Source organism: Typopeltis vanoorti, unplaced genomic scaffold (assembly GCF_054136105.1).
Source record: "Typopeltis vanoorti isolate ZY-2024b unplaced genomic scaffold, IOZ_Tvanoo_1.0 HiC_scaffold_191, whole genome shotgun sequence".
NCBI lineage: Eukaryota > Metazoa > Arthropoda > Arachnida > Uropygi > Thelyphonidae > Typopeltis > Typopeltis vanoorti.
In genome coordinates, this window is record NW_028328034.1 from 1 (window position 1) to 17,345 (window position 17,345).

Here is a 17,345-nt window from a genome sequence, read left to right on the forward strand (position 1 = left end):
GGTTTTAGTGAAACAAATAAACACAACGTGCTTTCATTTTATTATGAATACGGTGACATGTCCTTTATTTTCATCAAAAAAAGTATGGCCACCATAGATATAGCTGTAGTGCAGTAAGTGATGGTAGATATGAGGTACGACCTACCCTTCACAACATGGTGTGCTTGCTGTGAAGGGTGTGTGGTGTAATGTAATCTCACTCTATAATCCGTTATAGTCTATTATATAATTTTTGATCAATGAATATTTTACGTTTATTTTTAATAATTTAGTGGAAATATTCTGAGGAGAATAATATTCGTGTGAATGTGTCCATAAGCTCTGAACCAAGACGCCTAAATATAACTTCTGTGAAGTAAATGTCAGTGACCAGATCGCCTATTTTTTAACATTGGAAGTATTCATGAATATTTGGGAAATTTCAGACATCGAAATCCACCAAAACATCTTGAAAGGAAATACCAATGTTTATGACTGATCATAATATTGCCAGTTACAACAATAGGCGGCATTTATCCTGTGCTAAAACAGAACGAAATATCTGTCTAGCAAATATCAGTGAACAAGCTGTTTATTGTTAGACATCGAAGTATTCATGAATGATCCAGCATTTTGAGACTTCGAAAATTATAATAATATAATTCAAATGTCTTTTGAATTATATAATTCTATATATATAATATAAAAATATCTTTCATATTAATTATAATAAATGAAAGACATTTTTAAACACGGATCTATTCATGAATTACTAGGAATTTTCAAAATCATCGGAATCTTTCAGAACTGCGGTTGAGAAACACTGCTAATTAAACCAATCATGAATTATCGGAAATTTTCAGACATCAAAATCTTTCAGAAGAGCAGTTGAGAAAACAAGAAAAAAGCTACAAAAAATACTTTGAACAAAAAAAAAAAAAGTAGCAGGTATCCTATCCTGAAGGGAGAAGATCCCCTAATTCTGTTATTAAAAAATACAGTATATATTAAAAAAATATATCAAATAAATATTCAATTCATAATATCTATTCTATATATAAATAAAATATAATATAAAAGACTACAAGATTGTACGATCAGATATCCCTTCATCATAATTTGGTGGCCCTGAAAAGGGCCTTTTGAGATTACACAAGTAGCTTTACTTGGCACTTGTGTATTTAGTGACAGCTTTAGTTCCTTCTGACACTGCGTGTTTCGCCAGCTCACCTGGAAGCAGAAGACGGACAGCAGTTTGGATTTCCCGACTGGTTATGGTGGATCTTTTGTTGTAGTGGGAAAGACGAGACGATTCTGCAGCGATCCTTTCAAAGATATCATTGACGAAGCTGTTCATGATGGACATGGCCTTGCTAGAAACACCAGTATCTGGATGGACTTGCTTCAATACCTTGTATATGTAGATACTGAAACTTTCCTTCCTCCTCTTCCTTTTCTTTTTCTTATCTCCAACACGAACATTCTTCTGAGCTTTTCCAGCCTTCTTCACAGCTTTTCCGCTTGGTTGGGGTGGCATTGTTAGAAAATGAACTACGTGAAAAACTTTACGACAAACTATAAAACACGTACTCAGGGCCTCATTCGCGGCTCAACGCTACTGACTGGATGGGCGAAGCAATTATGCTTTTATATTCCCCTTTGTCTGGGTTGGTGTACAGGTGAATGGGGTAGTTTTGAGCTTTATGCTCTCCCTTTGTGGGCAGTGTAGTTAGTTGATATCAGCTGGGAGCAGAATTGTTTTCGGTCTTTTGTGCTTATTGTAGACTGTCTCATCGTATTCTGAAGCTTGACTGATCAGTGGGTTAGGATGAGTGATTGCTCTGGTGAAATACTTCTCTGCTAGGTCGTGTAGTAGGGGGGCTATGTATGGTATTTTGGTCTCCCGATGGATCTGTGCGTTTCTGACGTACCACGGTGCGTCCAAGATCATCCGAAGGCATTTATTTTGTATTCTCTGGAGTTTTAGGATATTAGACTGTGAGGTGTGGCTCCACGCTGGGGAGGCATACGTGATTACCAGGCGTAATACCATCTTGTATATTAGTAGTTTATTTTGTGTGTGAAGTTTACTTCGGCGGTTGATCATGGGGTATAGCTGTGCTATGGCTCTGGCTGTCTTGCTGCAGATGTGTTTAATGTGACTGTTGAATCTAAGTCTTTTGTCCAATCTAACTCCCAGATATGTGGTTTCTGTTTGCCATGGAATCTTTTTCCCATAGATTTGGATGTTATCACTGATGAGTACTTTTCTTCTGGTGAAAAGCATCGCTGAGCTTTTGTGTGGATTGACCTGAATTATCCAATCTGAGAACCACTTTGCAAGAGTGGAGATGCTATCCTGTAGTCTTTTGGTTGCCAGCATGGGGCTGAGAGATCTGGACAATATTGCCGTATCATCGGCATATAAGGCAGTGATGGTTGTTCTTGGGTTTTGTGGGATATCGGCTACATAGATTGAGAAGAGTAGGGGGGCCAGAAGAGAGCCTTGGGGTACGCCTGCCAGAATTTTTCTTCTGGATGATACAATTCCATTGATTTTTATTTGCATGTATCTGTCTGAGAGATAGGATTTGATCAGTCTGATGATGTTTATGGGTATGTTGGCTTTTATAAGCTTGTAGAGTAGGCCCTGGTGCCATACTTTGTCAAATGCCTTTGCTAGATCCAAGAAAACGGCTGCAGTGTGCTGGTTCCAATTAAAGCCGACTGTGATGTGTTCTACCAGGCGGTGTAGGGCCTCATTCGCGGATAAACTGATAACCTGATTTGGCTCGATGGATTACAGTCCCGTGGACTTCGATCCCTTAATCTGTATGAGTAGTCATGAATTAAGTGTTAGCGAGCACCTGGCTCACCCTATTTAGGGTTGTATGGAGGTACCAGAATCGATAAGCAAAGCAGCTTTCGGGCGCTTGTGTTTCCACCTATCGTGTTCGTCATAATTTGATGACTCTTGAATGAGTTGATTTGGATGAACAGCTGCTTTGGCAAAATAAGCAGTAGCACTGTTATGGAGGAAAGTGGGAATATCTAGAATATCGGCATCTCGATGTAAGAGAGTATTTCGGACAAACCACGGAGCGTTGAAGATCATACGGAGGCACTTGTTTTGTATAACTTGTAGCTTGTTGACGTTTGTGGGGGAAGTGTGCCCCCTGGCTGGTGATCCGTAAGTTAACGATGGTCTGATAATTGTTTTGTAGATCCGTAGTTTGTTATCAGTGCTGACTTGACTTCTTCTATTGAGGAGAGAATAGAGTTGTGCAATTGCAGAGTTTGCTTTTTTGCATGCATAAACTATGTGGGAGTTAAAGTTTAAACGGTTATCTAGTTGAATGCCCAGATATTTGGTGCTAGATCTCCATGGGATGGCTGTGTTAAAAAGTTTAACTTCTCCAACATGAGATGCTTGTCTTCTTGTGAAAAGAATGGCAGTGCTTTTATCGGCATTTACAGATATTCTCCATTTTTTGAACCAGTCTTCTAAATTTGTTGCTGCAGTTTGTAATCGCTGAGTAGCTATATTAGGCCTGAGAGATCTGCTGAGAATAGCCATATCATCCGCATAACTAGCTATAGTGGTTAGTGATGTGCTGGAACATCAGAAACAAAGATGTTAAAAAGCAGCGGTGAGAGCAGCGAGCCTTGCGGGACACCAGCAGTGATTTTTTTCAGTGAGGATCTAATTCCACGCAACTTAACCTGAATTTTACGGTCCTGTAGAAAGGAGTTAATAATTTTGGCGGATCCCACCAGTAGTCCTGCGATCGAAGGAAAAATGGTCGTTACTCGCAGAGACGATGAAGAAAAGCAACATAAAGTTCTCGTCAGCCAAAAACACAGATGACGGAGTACGCATACAGCCCGAAGGAACAACGGACTACCGCCAGCTCACCACACTTATGGACGATCATAAAATCCCGTACCATACTTACCAACTTAAAAGTGAAAAGAACCTCAAGGTAGTGATCAGAGGATTAGTAGAAAATATAACAACAGAAGAAATAGCTACTGACCTCAGATTACAAGGCTTGGAGCCAGTCAAGATTTCGCGAATGTATCGCGCAGACAAGCGCCCCATGCCTCTGGTCTTAGTAGAGATCAGTAAAGACCAGAGGGAAATTTATGATCTTAAAATAGTCTGCAACTTGGTCATCAAGACCGAGCCACTACGAAGAAAGGCATCGGCTGGTCAATGCCATCGCTGCCAAAAATTTGGGCATGCGCAAATGTTATGCAGAGCAGACTACAAGTGTGTGAAGTGCGGTGGCAAACATCCCTCGCACACTTGCGTCAAGCCAAAGACCACACCTGCTAAATGTGCGAAATGCAGTGGCCCACATCCTGCAAACTACAAGGGTTGCTCTCTCCACCCATCAAACCTTCAAAAGCCTAGACAGGAATTAACCCAGCCCACTCAGAAAAATATTGTGAGATCTGTGCCTGAAATCCAAGTGCAAAAAGTCACACCAGATAAATCATATGCTTCTGTGGTTTCCTCGAGTAACATTAAGGTACTCCCTGCAACTAGCTGTCAAAATTCCTCAGCAATACTCGCTGCCTCACTTGGGGAGATGCTAATGGCCTTCAGCAAAACAAATCCAAGCCAGGCCGACACCAGCAAATTCCTTAGGAATACTCAAGCCATCTTCTCCATGATTAATGACTAAACCGGCTTTAACATCAAATTCTATGCAGATAATATTCTGGAATGCAAACGGTCTAAACAGCAAAATTTTGGAATTACAGGAGCTTACAGATCATTTGCAAATTGATATTCTCCTCATTAACGAGACGCACCTACGTCCCTGCGATAATCCCAAACTCAGAAACTACTCGTTACTTAGAAATGACAGACTAAATGCCAGAGGTGGTGGCACTGCCATCTTTGTCAGAAGAAACATTCGCTATAACGAGACTAAGAAGATTACTACATCTAACCTCGAGGTGACAGGCATAGAAATTCTTACCAACAATGCAGGCAGCTTAAAGATGTATTCTGTATACAACCCCCCCAGCAAACCTCTACTCCCCTCTGATCTCTCTCAGCTACTGGATACAAATGAAGCAGTAATAGTAGCAGGAGACCTCAATTCCAAGCATCCTTTATGGAACAGCAAAAGCTGTAACAACAACGGAATGATCCTCTACAACTTTGCCTTGCAGAGAAATATCATTATTGCAGGCCCGATTGAGCCAACACATTACGGAGCGACCGGCAGACATGATGTTTTGGATATTGCTATTGTTAACAATATTTCTCATCAATTCCGACTTCAAGTAGTTGACGAGCTAAGCTCAGATCACAATCCAGTACTCTTAAGTCTAGGGGAGGAACCTGAGCTCATTCCCAGCCAATCCCACACAAACTTTGCAAAATGCAAGACTAAAATGAACACTATTATAGACTCAGTACCGACTATTTCCACCCGTGAAGAAATTGAGGCGGCAGTCAACAATCTTGAATGTAAAATACAGGCTGGCTTATCCGCAGCTTGCTCTACTTCTACCCCAGCTCAAGTAAACTTACTTCCTGCAGAAATCCTTGCTCTGATAAGGAACAAAAATAGGCTCAGACGCCGCTATCACAACACGCTATCTCCGCAAGACCGTCAAGAACTAAACAGAGCGTCCAACCTCGTCCGTTACGCTCTAAAAGATCACAGAAACCAGCAATTGGAAAGAAAACTCTGTTCTCTCAAAACCGAAGATAATTCTCTGAGGAAGTTGACTAAAGCTCTCCGTACAGATCGCTCTAACATCCAGCCCATTCACGGAGAAAGTGGTCTTGTTTACAGAGATGACGAAAAAGCAGAAGCACTCGTTCAATCCCTCCAACTTCAGTGCCGTCCTAATTATGCACAAGCGGATCTAGTCTTCATAGAAAAAATACACCGTAAGGTACGCTCTGTGCTTCGGAGACCTTGTAGCTATGAAAATATCTGCCCCACCTCACCTAAAGAAGTCTATTCAATCATCAAGAAGCTCAAAAACAAAAAAGCCCCTGGTCCAGACGAAATTACCAACAAAACAATCAAGGTCCTCCCACACAAAGCTGTCATGCATTTAGTAGCGATTATCAATGCAATTCTGAGAATTAATTATTTCCCCTCAAGATGGAAACAAGCCGATATTTTCCTTATTCTCAAGCCTGGTAAAGCGCCTCAGATGCCACAGAGCTATAGACCCATCAGTCTTCTATCATGCCTAGGAAAAATAGCAGAAAGAGTCATTCTCAACCGACTTAATGAGGAGGTGATTAAAAATAACATCATTCCGAAAGAACAATTTGGTTTCCGTACTGGACATAGCACTACACATCAAATTCACAGACTGACTGAGTTCATCACTACAGGCTTTAACTGGAAACAGCACACAGGAGCTATCTTTTTAGATGTTGCAAAAGCTTTCGATACAGTCTGGCACAAAGGTCTCATCTACAAATTAATTGCAGCCAACATCCCTCTTTATCTTACCAAAATTATTAACTCCTTTCTACAGGACCGTAAAATTCAGGTTAAGCTGCGTGGAATCAGATCCTCACTGAAAAAAAATCACTGCTGGTGTCCCTCAAGGCTCGCTGCTCTCACCGCTGCTTTTTAACATCTTTGTTTCTGATGTTCCTAGCACATCACTAACCACTATAGCTAGTTATGCGGATGATATGGCTATTCTTAGCAGATCTCTCAGGCATAATATAGCTACTCAGCGATTACAAACTGCAGCAACAAATTTAGAAGACTGGTTCGAAAAATGGAGAATATCTGTAAATGCCGATAAAAGCACTGCCATTCTTTTCACAAGAAGGCAAGCATGTCATGTTGGAGAAGTTAAACTTTTTAACACAGCCATCCCATGGAGATCTAGCACCAAATATCTGGGCCTTCAACTAGATAACCGTTTAAACTTTAACTCCCACATAGTTTATGCATGCAAAAAAGCAAACTCTGCAATTGCACAACTCTATTCTCTCCTCAATAGAAGAAGTCAAGTCAGCACTGATAACAAACTACGGATCTACAAAACAATTATCAGACCATCGTTAACTTACGGATCACCAGCCTGGGGGCACACTTCCCCCACAAACATCAACAAGCTACAAGTTATACAAAACAAGTGCCTCCGTATGATCTTCAACGCTCCGTGGTTTGTCCGAAATACTCTCTTACATCGAGATGCCGATATTCTAGATATTCCAACTTTCCTCCATAACAGTGCTACTACTTATTTTGCCAAAGCAGCTGTTCATCCAAATCAACTCATTCAAGAGTCATCAAATTACGACGAACACGATAGGTGGAAACACAAGCGCCCGAAAGCTGCTTTGCTTATCGATTCTGGTACCTCCATACAACCCTAAATAGGGTGAGCCAGGTGCTCGCTAACACTTAATTCATGACTACTCATACAGATTAAGGGATCGAAGTCCACGGGACTGTAATCCATCTAGCCAAATCAGGTTATCAGGTTATCAGGCGCCGGTTATTGTGAACTTCACGCAGCAGTTCAAGGTTTTAGAAGTACTGAGCTTTCGAAGATATCAGGCAGAGGAAAAGGCGGGAAAGGTCTAAGAAAAAATTTGTTTTGTTTATTTCTTTACGTTCGGGAGCGTAAAGAAGGAAGTACCTATTATGACTAGTTCAGTGTGGATTATTCTGCTTTTCGTTAACTAAAAGAACTGTTACCATTGAGAAGACTGTACAGCCTATGTTCCTACCAGCCGATGAATCATCAGTGTTGAGCTTGGTTTGACCCTCTACTGTTCCCAGCCCTGTGCAGCACTCGGTGTTGAAAGGACAAGGCAGGTCCTTCCCCCACATCAAGTCTAGATAATGGATTCACCATATGAAGATCTCTCCTTCAAAGAACTTCTAGCTATCTTTCGGCAAATTGGTAGCATCCTACACACCAAATGGCCAGGAAAGATAGAAGTTCATCAGATTATGGAGGTCGAGACAGAAGACCCTCAAACCTCCGAAATTTCTCCTAGCCTCACTCATGACAGCGTCAATTCCTCCGCTGCAGAACCTGTCACAGATTCTAAGGATTACCAAGAAGTCAGCAGAAAGAAGAGAAAGAAAGGGTCTCTTGCTGCAGAACCTGAATCTGCACCTGAAATGGACACATCAGCACAATCTAGTGCAAGCACTGAGACAAATATACCAACACAGTCCAAAGAGCGGATCCCACCAGTAGTCCTGCGATCGAAGGAAAAATGGTCGTTACTCGCAGAGACGATGAAGAAAAGCAACATAAAGTTCTCGTCAGCCAAAAACACAGATGACGGAGTACGCATACAGCCCGAAGGAACAACGGACTACCGCCAGCTCACCAGACTTATGGACGATCATAAAATCCCGTACCATACTTACCAACTTAAAAGTGAAAAGAACCTCAAGGTAGTGATCAGAGGATTAGTAGAAAATATAACAACAGAAGAAATAGCTACTGACCTCAGATTACAAGGCTTGGAGCCAGTCAAGATTTCGCGAATGTATCGCGCAGACAAGCGCCCCATCCCTCTGGTCTTAGTAGAGATCAGTAAAGACCAGAGGGAAATTTATGATCTTAAAATAGTCTGCAACTTGGTCATCAAGACCGAGCCACTACGAAGAAAGGCATCGGCTGGTCAATGCCATCGCTGCCAAAAATTTGGGCATGCACAAATGTTATGCAGAGCAGACTACAAGTGTGTGAAGTGCGGAGGCAAACATCCCTCGCACACTTGCGTCAAGCCAAAGACCACACCTGCTAAATGTGCCTAACTGCAGTGGCCCACATCCTGCAAACTACAAGGGTTGCTCTCTCCACCCATCAAACCTTCAAAAGCCTAGACAGGAATTAACCCAGCCCACTCAGAAAAATATTGTGAGATCTGTGCCTAAAATCCAAGTGCAAAAAGTCACACCAGATAAATCATATGCTTCTGTGGTTTCCTCGAGTAACATTAAGGTACTCCCTGCAACTAGCTGTCAAAATTCCTCAGCAATACTCGCTGCCTCACTTGGGGAGATGCTAATGGCCTTCAGCAAAACAAATCCAAGCCAGGCCGACACCAGCAAATTCCTTAGGAATACTCAAGCCATCTTCTCCATGATTAATGACTAACCCGGCTTTAACATCAAATTCTATGCCGATAATATTCTGGAATGCAAACGGACTAAACAGCAAAATTTTGGAATTACAGGAGCTTACAGATCATTTGCAAATTGATATTCTCCTCATTAACGAGACACACCTACGTCCCTGCGATAATCCCAAACTCAGAAACTACTCGTTACTTAGAAATGACAGACTAAATGCCAGAGGTGGTGGCACTGCCATCTTTGTCAGAAGAAACATTCGCTATAATGAGACTAAGAAGATTACTACATCTAACCTCGAGGTGACAGGCATAGAAATTCTTACCAACAATGCAGGCAGCTTAAAGATGTATTCTGTATACAACCCCCCTGGCAAACCTCTACTCCCCTCTGATCTCTCTCAGCTACTGGATACAAATGAAGCAGTAATAGTAGCAGGAGACCTCAATTCCAAGCATCCTTTATGGAACAGCAAAAGCTGTAACAACAACGGAATGATCCTCTACAACTTTGCCTTGCAGAGAAATATCGTTATTGCAGGCCCGATTGAGCCAACACATTACGGAGCGACCGGCAGACCTGATCTTTTGGATATTGCTATTTTTAACAATATTTCTCATCAATTCAGACTTCAAGTAGTTGACGAGCTAAGCTCAGATCACAATCCAGTACTCTTAAGTCTAGGGGAGGAACCTGAGCTCATTTCCAGCCAATCCCACACAAACTTTGCAAAATTCAAGACTAAAATGAACACTATTATAGACTCAGTACCGACTATTTCCACCCGTGAAGAAATCGACGCGGCAGTCAACAATCTTGAATGTAAAATACAGCCTGGCTTATCCGCAGCTTGCTCTACTTCTACCCCAGCTCAAGTAAACTTACTTCCTGCAGAAATCCTTGCTCTGATAAGGAACAAAAATAGGCTCAGACGCCGCTATCACAACACGCTATCTCCGCAAGACCGTCAAGAACTAAACAGAGCGTCCAACCTCGTCCGTTACGCTCTAAAAGATCACAGAAACCAGCAATGGGAAAGAAAACTCTGTTCTCTCAAAACCGAAGATAATTCTCTGTGGAAGTTGACTAAAGCTCTCCGTACAGATCGCTCTAACATCCAGCCCATTCACGGAGAAAGTGGTCTTGTTTACAGAGATGACGAAAAAGCAGAAGCACTCGTTCAATCCCTCCAACTTCAGTGCCGTCCTAATTATGCACAAGCGGATCTAGTCTTCATACAAAAAATACACCGTGAGGTACGCTCTGTGCTTCGGAGACCTTGTAGCTGTGAAAATATCTGCCCCACCTCACCTAAAGAGGTCTATTCTATCATCAAGAAGCTCAAAAACAAAAAAGCCCCTGATCCAGACGAAATTACCAACAAAACAATTAAAGCCCTCCCACACAAAGCTGTCATGCATTTAGTAGCGATTATCAATGCAATTCTGAGAATTCATTATTTCCCCTCAAGATGGAAACAAGCCGATATTTTCCTTATTCTCAAGCCTGGTAAAGCACCTCAGATGCCTCAGAGCTATAGACCCATCAGTCTTCTATCATGCCTAGGAAAAATAGCAGAAAGAGTCATTCTCAACCGACTTAATGAGGAGGTGATTAAAAATAACATCATTCCGAAAGAACAATTTGGTTTCCGTACTGGACATAGCACTACACATCAAATTCACAGACTGACTGAGTTCATCACTACAGGCTTTAACTGGAAACAGCACACAGGAGCTATCTTTTTAGATGTTGCAAAAGCTTTCGATACAGTCTGGCACAAAAGTCTCATCTACAAATTAATTGCAGCCAACATCCCTCTTTATCTTACCAAAATTATTAACTCCTTTCTACAGGACCGTAAAATTCAGGTTAAGTTGCGTGGAATTAGATCCTCACTGAAAAAAATCACTGCTGGTGTCCCTCAAGGCTCGCTGCTCTCACCGCTGCTTTTTAACATCTTTGTTTCTGATGTTCCTAGCACATCACTAACCACTATAGCTAGTTATGCGGATGATATGGCTATTCTTAGCAGATCTCTCAGGCCTAATATAGCTACTCAGCGATTACAAACTGCAGCAACAAATTTAGAAGACTGGTTCAAAAAATGGAGAATATCTGTAAATGCCGATAAAAGCACTGCCATTCTTTTCACAAGAAGACAAGCATCTCATGTTGGAGACGTTAAACTTTTTAACACAGCCATCCCATGGAGATCTAGCACCAAATATCTGGGCATTCAACTAGATAACCGTTTAAACTTTAACTCCCACATAGTTTATGCATGCAAAAAAGCAAACTCTGCAATTGCACAACTCTATTCTCTCCTCAATAGAAGAAGTCAAGTCAGCACTGATAACAAACTACGGATCTACAAAACAATTATCAGACCATCGTTAATTTACGGATCACCAGCCTGGGGGCACACTTCCCCCACAAACATCAACAAGCTACAAGTTATACAAAACAAGTGCCTCCGTATGATCTTCAACGCTCCGTGGTATGTCCGAAATACTCTCTTACATCGAGATGCCAATATTCTAGATATTCCCACTTTCCTCCATAACAGTGCTACTGCTTATTTTGCCAAAGCAGCTGTTCATCCAAATCAACTCATTCAAGAGTCATCAAATTATGACGAACACGATAGGTGGAAACACAAGCGCCCGAAAGCTGCTTTGCTTATCGATTCTGGTACCTCCATACAACCCTAAATAGGGTGAGCCAGGTGCTCGCTAACACTTAATTCATGACTACTCATACAGATTAAGGGATCGAAGTCCACGGGACTGTAATCCATCTAGCCAAATCAGGTTATCAGGTTATCCGGCGGTAAAGGTCTCGGAAAAGGAGGAGCCAAGCGTCATCGTAAGGTTCTTCGTGATAACATCCAAGGTATTACCAAACCTGCTATTCGTCGTCTCGCTCGTCGTGGTGGTGTCAAGCGTATTTCGGGTCTAATCTACGAGGAAACTCGAGGCGTCTTAAAAGTATTCTTGGAAAACGTCATCAGAGATGCAGTTACCTACACTGAGCATGCTAAAAGGAAGACTGTAACTGCTATGGATGTCGTATACGCTCTAAAACGTCAGGGAAAGACGCTGTATGGTTTCGGCGGTTGAAGAACATCTTCAGAAAAACGGCCCTTTTCAGGGCCACCAAATGTTGATAAAGGGATTATCATACGTACAATTTTCTGTAAGTCCTTCGTTCTAAAAGTTATTTAGTACCACCATTTAATTAGTGATAGTTTCACTATGATTTTGAATTTTCACTGGGTGGTAAGTAAATTTGCTTCTGATAACAGCGCACAATTCAGTGCATGCGCACGGTGGGATTTAGCTGATCTCAACGGAAGAACTTCTAAGGAAGCCGACAATAGGAATTTTTTCGTCCTGTGTAATAGTGTATTTTGTTGTTCCTTCCCTCTAAATTTCAATGGTGTCTTAAAAATATTGCTTACTTGTAGGCTTGATAAATGCCCCAATCGTTATATCCGTCACCCGTGAGTGAAATTTATTACTGGAAATAACGTGCAACAGAAAAAATCCAGAATCTTTTTCTTTAGATTACACTAACCCTGACCGATTAAGATTAATGTTCTGCATTGCTTAGTTCCCTAGTGTAATGATTTAATGAATATTTCCGACATTAGATCGGAAAACGAAATCTTTTTGATCTCACAGGCTGCCTCATTGCGATTTCCAGTCTTTCAGCATCATTTAAGGAGATTCCAACTTGCTCGATCAATGTTGATCACTTTAATTTTTCTAAGAGCAAGATGTAAATAAGTGCACTCATCGTTACTAATGTTGTTAATATCGATGTTACTGGGATCGCCATTAGAAATAATTGCCATGAGCTCGGATTTTTTTATTTCAATCCATTCGCTTATATTTTTTTTCGTGGTATTACGTTAGCTGTTATAGTTTACATTATATATTTATGAAAGCAGCGCTTTGTTTCTGAATATCTCGTTCTTTACCCGATTTTTGTTTGCGATTAAAATTATATTAAAAGCCAAAGCCTAATAACTACCAAAAGAATATTAATAACAATGACGGCGCACTCTTAAAGAAATACAATTAATGAAATGAAATAACGAGAAAAGAAAGAATAAATATTTTATAGTGGAAATGTTCTTCGGGGAATTATATTCGTGAATGTGTCGAAAACCTCAGACCCAGAATGCTTGAATAACGTGTAGCAAATGTCAGTGACCAAGCCGTCCATTTATGGAAGTATTCATGAATTACCGGACTTTTCGGATATCGAAATCTTTCAACATTCGGGAAAGGGAATACCCGGGTTTATGACTGGTTATAAAGATTACAATAATGGGCAGCATATCTTCTGTTATCAAAACTGAACGGAATAACATATGTTGAAAATATCAGTGACAATAAGCAAGGAAGTATAAAGAAACTTTTTCCACTGAAATTGATGATCAAGGCAGTCTTAAACTTTACAAGTAAATGCTCTGTTTATATGATATAGAAATTGCTCTTATTCATCTATTTACACAGCAATTTCAATAACTCAGCGATCTGTTCTTTCCTAACAGGATTCTGGGAAATCACACAGTGAAATATTCTTAAGAAAGTTATGGATTAAAATATATTTAATCTCTGGATTAAACTGCTAAGTCAATTAGTGGCTGGTCAATAGAAATTTTTACTTATTAAAAGAGAAAATTTCACTACTAGTAAATTTTCTAATTTACTAGTAGTGAAAAAAAAAACTAGTGGTGAAATGTTAATTTTAAATTTTCACTACTAGTAAATTCAAATGTTCTCTGAACATTTGAATTTACTAGTAGTGAAAAGAAAAGTGGTCTAAAAAGTCCAGAAGCGAAAACCATCTGTGACAAAAAAATGAAGGTAGGTTATTTAATTAAAAATATAACTAATTTACATAGGGTTCTTAATTAAAAGGAGACGAATAATATTAATAACAATAATAAATTTCTCCCGATGTGACTCATCTTGTTTTGGTATTATGTCGGTAATATTTCTTCAAATGCGATACTTTTTACAAGAAACTGGCTAAGTTATTTTGAAAACAGTGCATACATATAATCCCAAAATAAAGCATCTTTTCTAATTATCAAAATATTCAAAGAATAATACCAAATGCTTATAAATACTTTATTAGAATATACACTATAACTCGTTTATAATTTCAGTATAATTCTCTATAACCCCCCCTCCCGCTATTTTATATATACAGAAAATCCAATAATTATTCTATAGTATCATTAGCAGAAGTCCGATAAAGAAAATTATTTTAAAGATTTGTAGACTTGAATGAAGAAAGCTAGTTATTGCAGTAAATGTGAGTTGATGCTGGTATAAAAGTTGTGAGATGTGGAAAAATTTGATATTCTTAAACAATAGTACGCATTATTCTATGATTTACAAGGAATTGATATTTGTAGAATAGGTTAGGTCTCTGACAAATGTGCCACATGTAGAGATGCCATCTGTTGATTAATTGATGAGTTTTCATAGTTGAAAAAAAGGAAAAATTCTGTAACGCAAGAATGTAGTTACTATGTGAGGATATTTATTGCTGTTTTTGTAGCATTTTTTGTTCTTAACTATATCTCTTCGCAGATGAACTAAAAAAGTAGAATGGCGACGAATTTTTTCATCATGGATCAAACTATCATTGGCCTTCAACTTTTTATCATGCAATTATACCCCTGCACCGTTAATCCTTGAACGTCGATTTAAGAGTCCTTAACGGAATTAACTGTGGTGGAACAACCTTTTGTCACTTGAATTTACACGTAAAGAATTACTTGGAATTTCCTTTACTGTCCTACGCTATTTGATCTATTTTTTGCTGCGCAATTACTGTCTTTTCCCAAAAGTAAAAACGAATTTCACACGTGTGAAAATAATCGACCCTGAAATGCTTTTGCAATGAATCTATTTAGTTATAGTAAATTTGCTGTCTTTTAATCTTCAAATCAGTGAAACGGAATAACATAGCTTTAGGTGCTTTCACTTTACTGACAATATAGAACAATTTTCAAATTTATTTATGTTTTTAAATAAAATTTATTGAAATAAATACATTTTGCTTTCCTTCCTTGCAAAATGCCATTATGGATCTTCACATTTCAATTTTTTGAACGTTTTTTTTTTTATGAAGAACATATAATGATCATTAATCGAGGGTTTCCATTCTTTTTTTTTTTTTTTGAATATCAAATATTTATATCCAATGATATTTTAGCAAGGACACTTCGCCTTCGTCTTTTGCTTAAAATTGCAACAGATTTTTATTTTATTTTATTTAGTCATTTATTTCTACGATGCACATTACTATAATATCCAGTAATTGACCACTGAATATATGTTGAAAATATAATATGAAGGGTACTTATACGGAATGATTGAAAATGTATGCTCGTTGTGAAGATTGTACTACTCCCTCCCCATCCTTCTCTTCTGGAACTCGTTACATAACTACTTAAATTTCTAGTGGTTTCACACAGAGTATTCAAAATCCATTACTTAAATTTACCGTTTTGAAATAAATCAATAATATTTTTGTACCTTCGAAGCTTCTAACACTGTACAATTCTTTGCAATCTGAAATCACCGATCTGCTGAAATTATTCTAAGTTTTAGCAGTACTGTTATTTTCAATATGCAAAACTTTATGCATAATACACAAAAGAAAATTAAGGAAAGTTATTTTTATTATTTTTTAATTATAAATATTACAACGTCTTAGAAATACACCATATATAGTTTACTCGAATAATAATCCTTTTAGCTGGAGGAAAAGGTAAAGACAGATTACTCCCAGTTCTATTGAGAAAGACCAGAGGGGGGGGGGAAGGAAAGTTTACCAGAAATCCCACTATATTGCCTCAAGCTGCAGTGCAAAATACAACAAGAATGACTTTCATTTTCAATTGCTGATTAGCAGACAACCTAAGACACTGACTTTTCTTTTACAGACTGATAAAGTATTTATGCCAAAATGATTTAATATACAGTAACCAGTTTCACTTTTATTATCGAAAAATTTAAATTATTTGATACAATTATGTTGAAAAAAAATTTGAATTTTTTAAAAGAAAAGGATAGGCGCATATATGTTATATGTGTGGGGTGGGATCTAACGAAAATTAGTTGCACTAAAAAGTCCATAACAATAGCCGAATACATAAATAAATCTATTTTACTTTACTATTTTTTACACCTTTCTGATTGATTATTCTCATATTACTTTTGAAGGAAGAGGCTGTTTTTTAAACATTAATTTCTCCAATATCACAATTTAATGATTCATAATTACCAGAAATAATAATAAATGATAAAATCTACAGTTTGCTAATTTATAATAATCATAATAATCACAATTTAATTTCAGTATCGGAATATTAATATTTCTCTGGTACAAATGTAAAATTGTGGCTTTGGTGATCTCTAAGTCTCTTTATTTTGTACTTATTATTTAACTAATTTCTTTATCTTTACTTCATCTATACTCTGAATTATTATTATTTTACATTATTTCTATATCTATTCTTTCATTAAACTTATTTAATCTTTATGTTATCTTTTCCCTTCATGTACTCTGTTAACTTTAATATCTTTGCTCTGCCTTCAGTATTCCTTCCTTATACTAGAGATCTCTAGAAATTTATTTCACTTTTATTAAAGACTGCACCACTAGGTCTACATGTGGCTTAAGAAATATATCAATACTTCCATTAAAGGCCTTCGTCAATAATTATTTATAGTCGTGGTTAATTCTAATTCGTACCTATTTTAAACTCCCCACTCACAGGAGCACTTTTTTTTTTTTTTTTGAATAGTGCCTTGCGTAAAACATCAGGCGGCACTCTTTGTAAATAAAACAAAGAAAGATGTCTAATTATGCTGAAACAATCGTACAAATCACACACTATTGAAATGCCACTTTTTACTCCTCTCTAAGATATACACTTTAGCAGAAACTTTCTTTAGGACATTTACTTAAGCATGCAAGAAAATAGAAAAAATACAAATAATTCAGCAATTTAATTAGATAACTATCAGCCCATTTACAATTTAGGAATTATCATGCCTTGATTAAGTGCAACTTTAAATTTCAGCGTTTACTAAATACATATTTCTTTTTATGCAAACTGTTTCTCATAACACTGTACTGTAAACCAGCGCTTCCCAAACTGTGGGCCGTGGCCCGCTTGGGTGCCGTAGGTTTTGTTGAGGGGGCCCGTGAAATAATGAAAACAAA

General features: G+C 38.5%; 2 protein-coding genes across 2 annotated transcripts; one reads left to right on the forward strand and one right to left on the reverse strand.

The window, feature by feature from the left end:
• Window positions 1-1,135: 1,135 nt before the first annotated feature.
• Window positions 1,136-1,575, reverse strand: LOC150092202 (histone H2B). Its single transcript, XM_090415210.1, has one exon. The coding sequence runs from the start codon at window positions 1,514-1,516 to the stop codon at window positions 1,142-1,144; it is 375 nt and encodes a 124-aa protein (XP_090271336.1). The 5' UTR covers window positions 1,517-1,575; the 3' UTR covers window positions 1,136-1,141.
• A 1,199-nt stretch (window positions 1,576-2,774) lies between these two features.
• On the forward strand, window positions 2,775-12,205 carry LOC150092203 (histone H4). The gene is made up of 3 exons (XM_090415211.1): window positions 2,775-2,811; window positions 7,476-7,565; window positions 11,922-12,205. The coding sequence occupies exons 1-3, from the start codon at window positions 2,775-2,777 to the stop codon at window positions 12,203-12,205; spliced, it is 411 nt and encodes a 136-aa protein (XP_090271337.1).
• The last annotated feature ends 5,140 nt before the right edge of the window (window positions 12,206-17,345 follow it).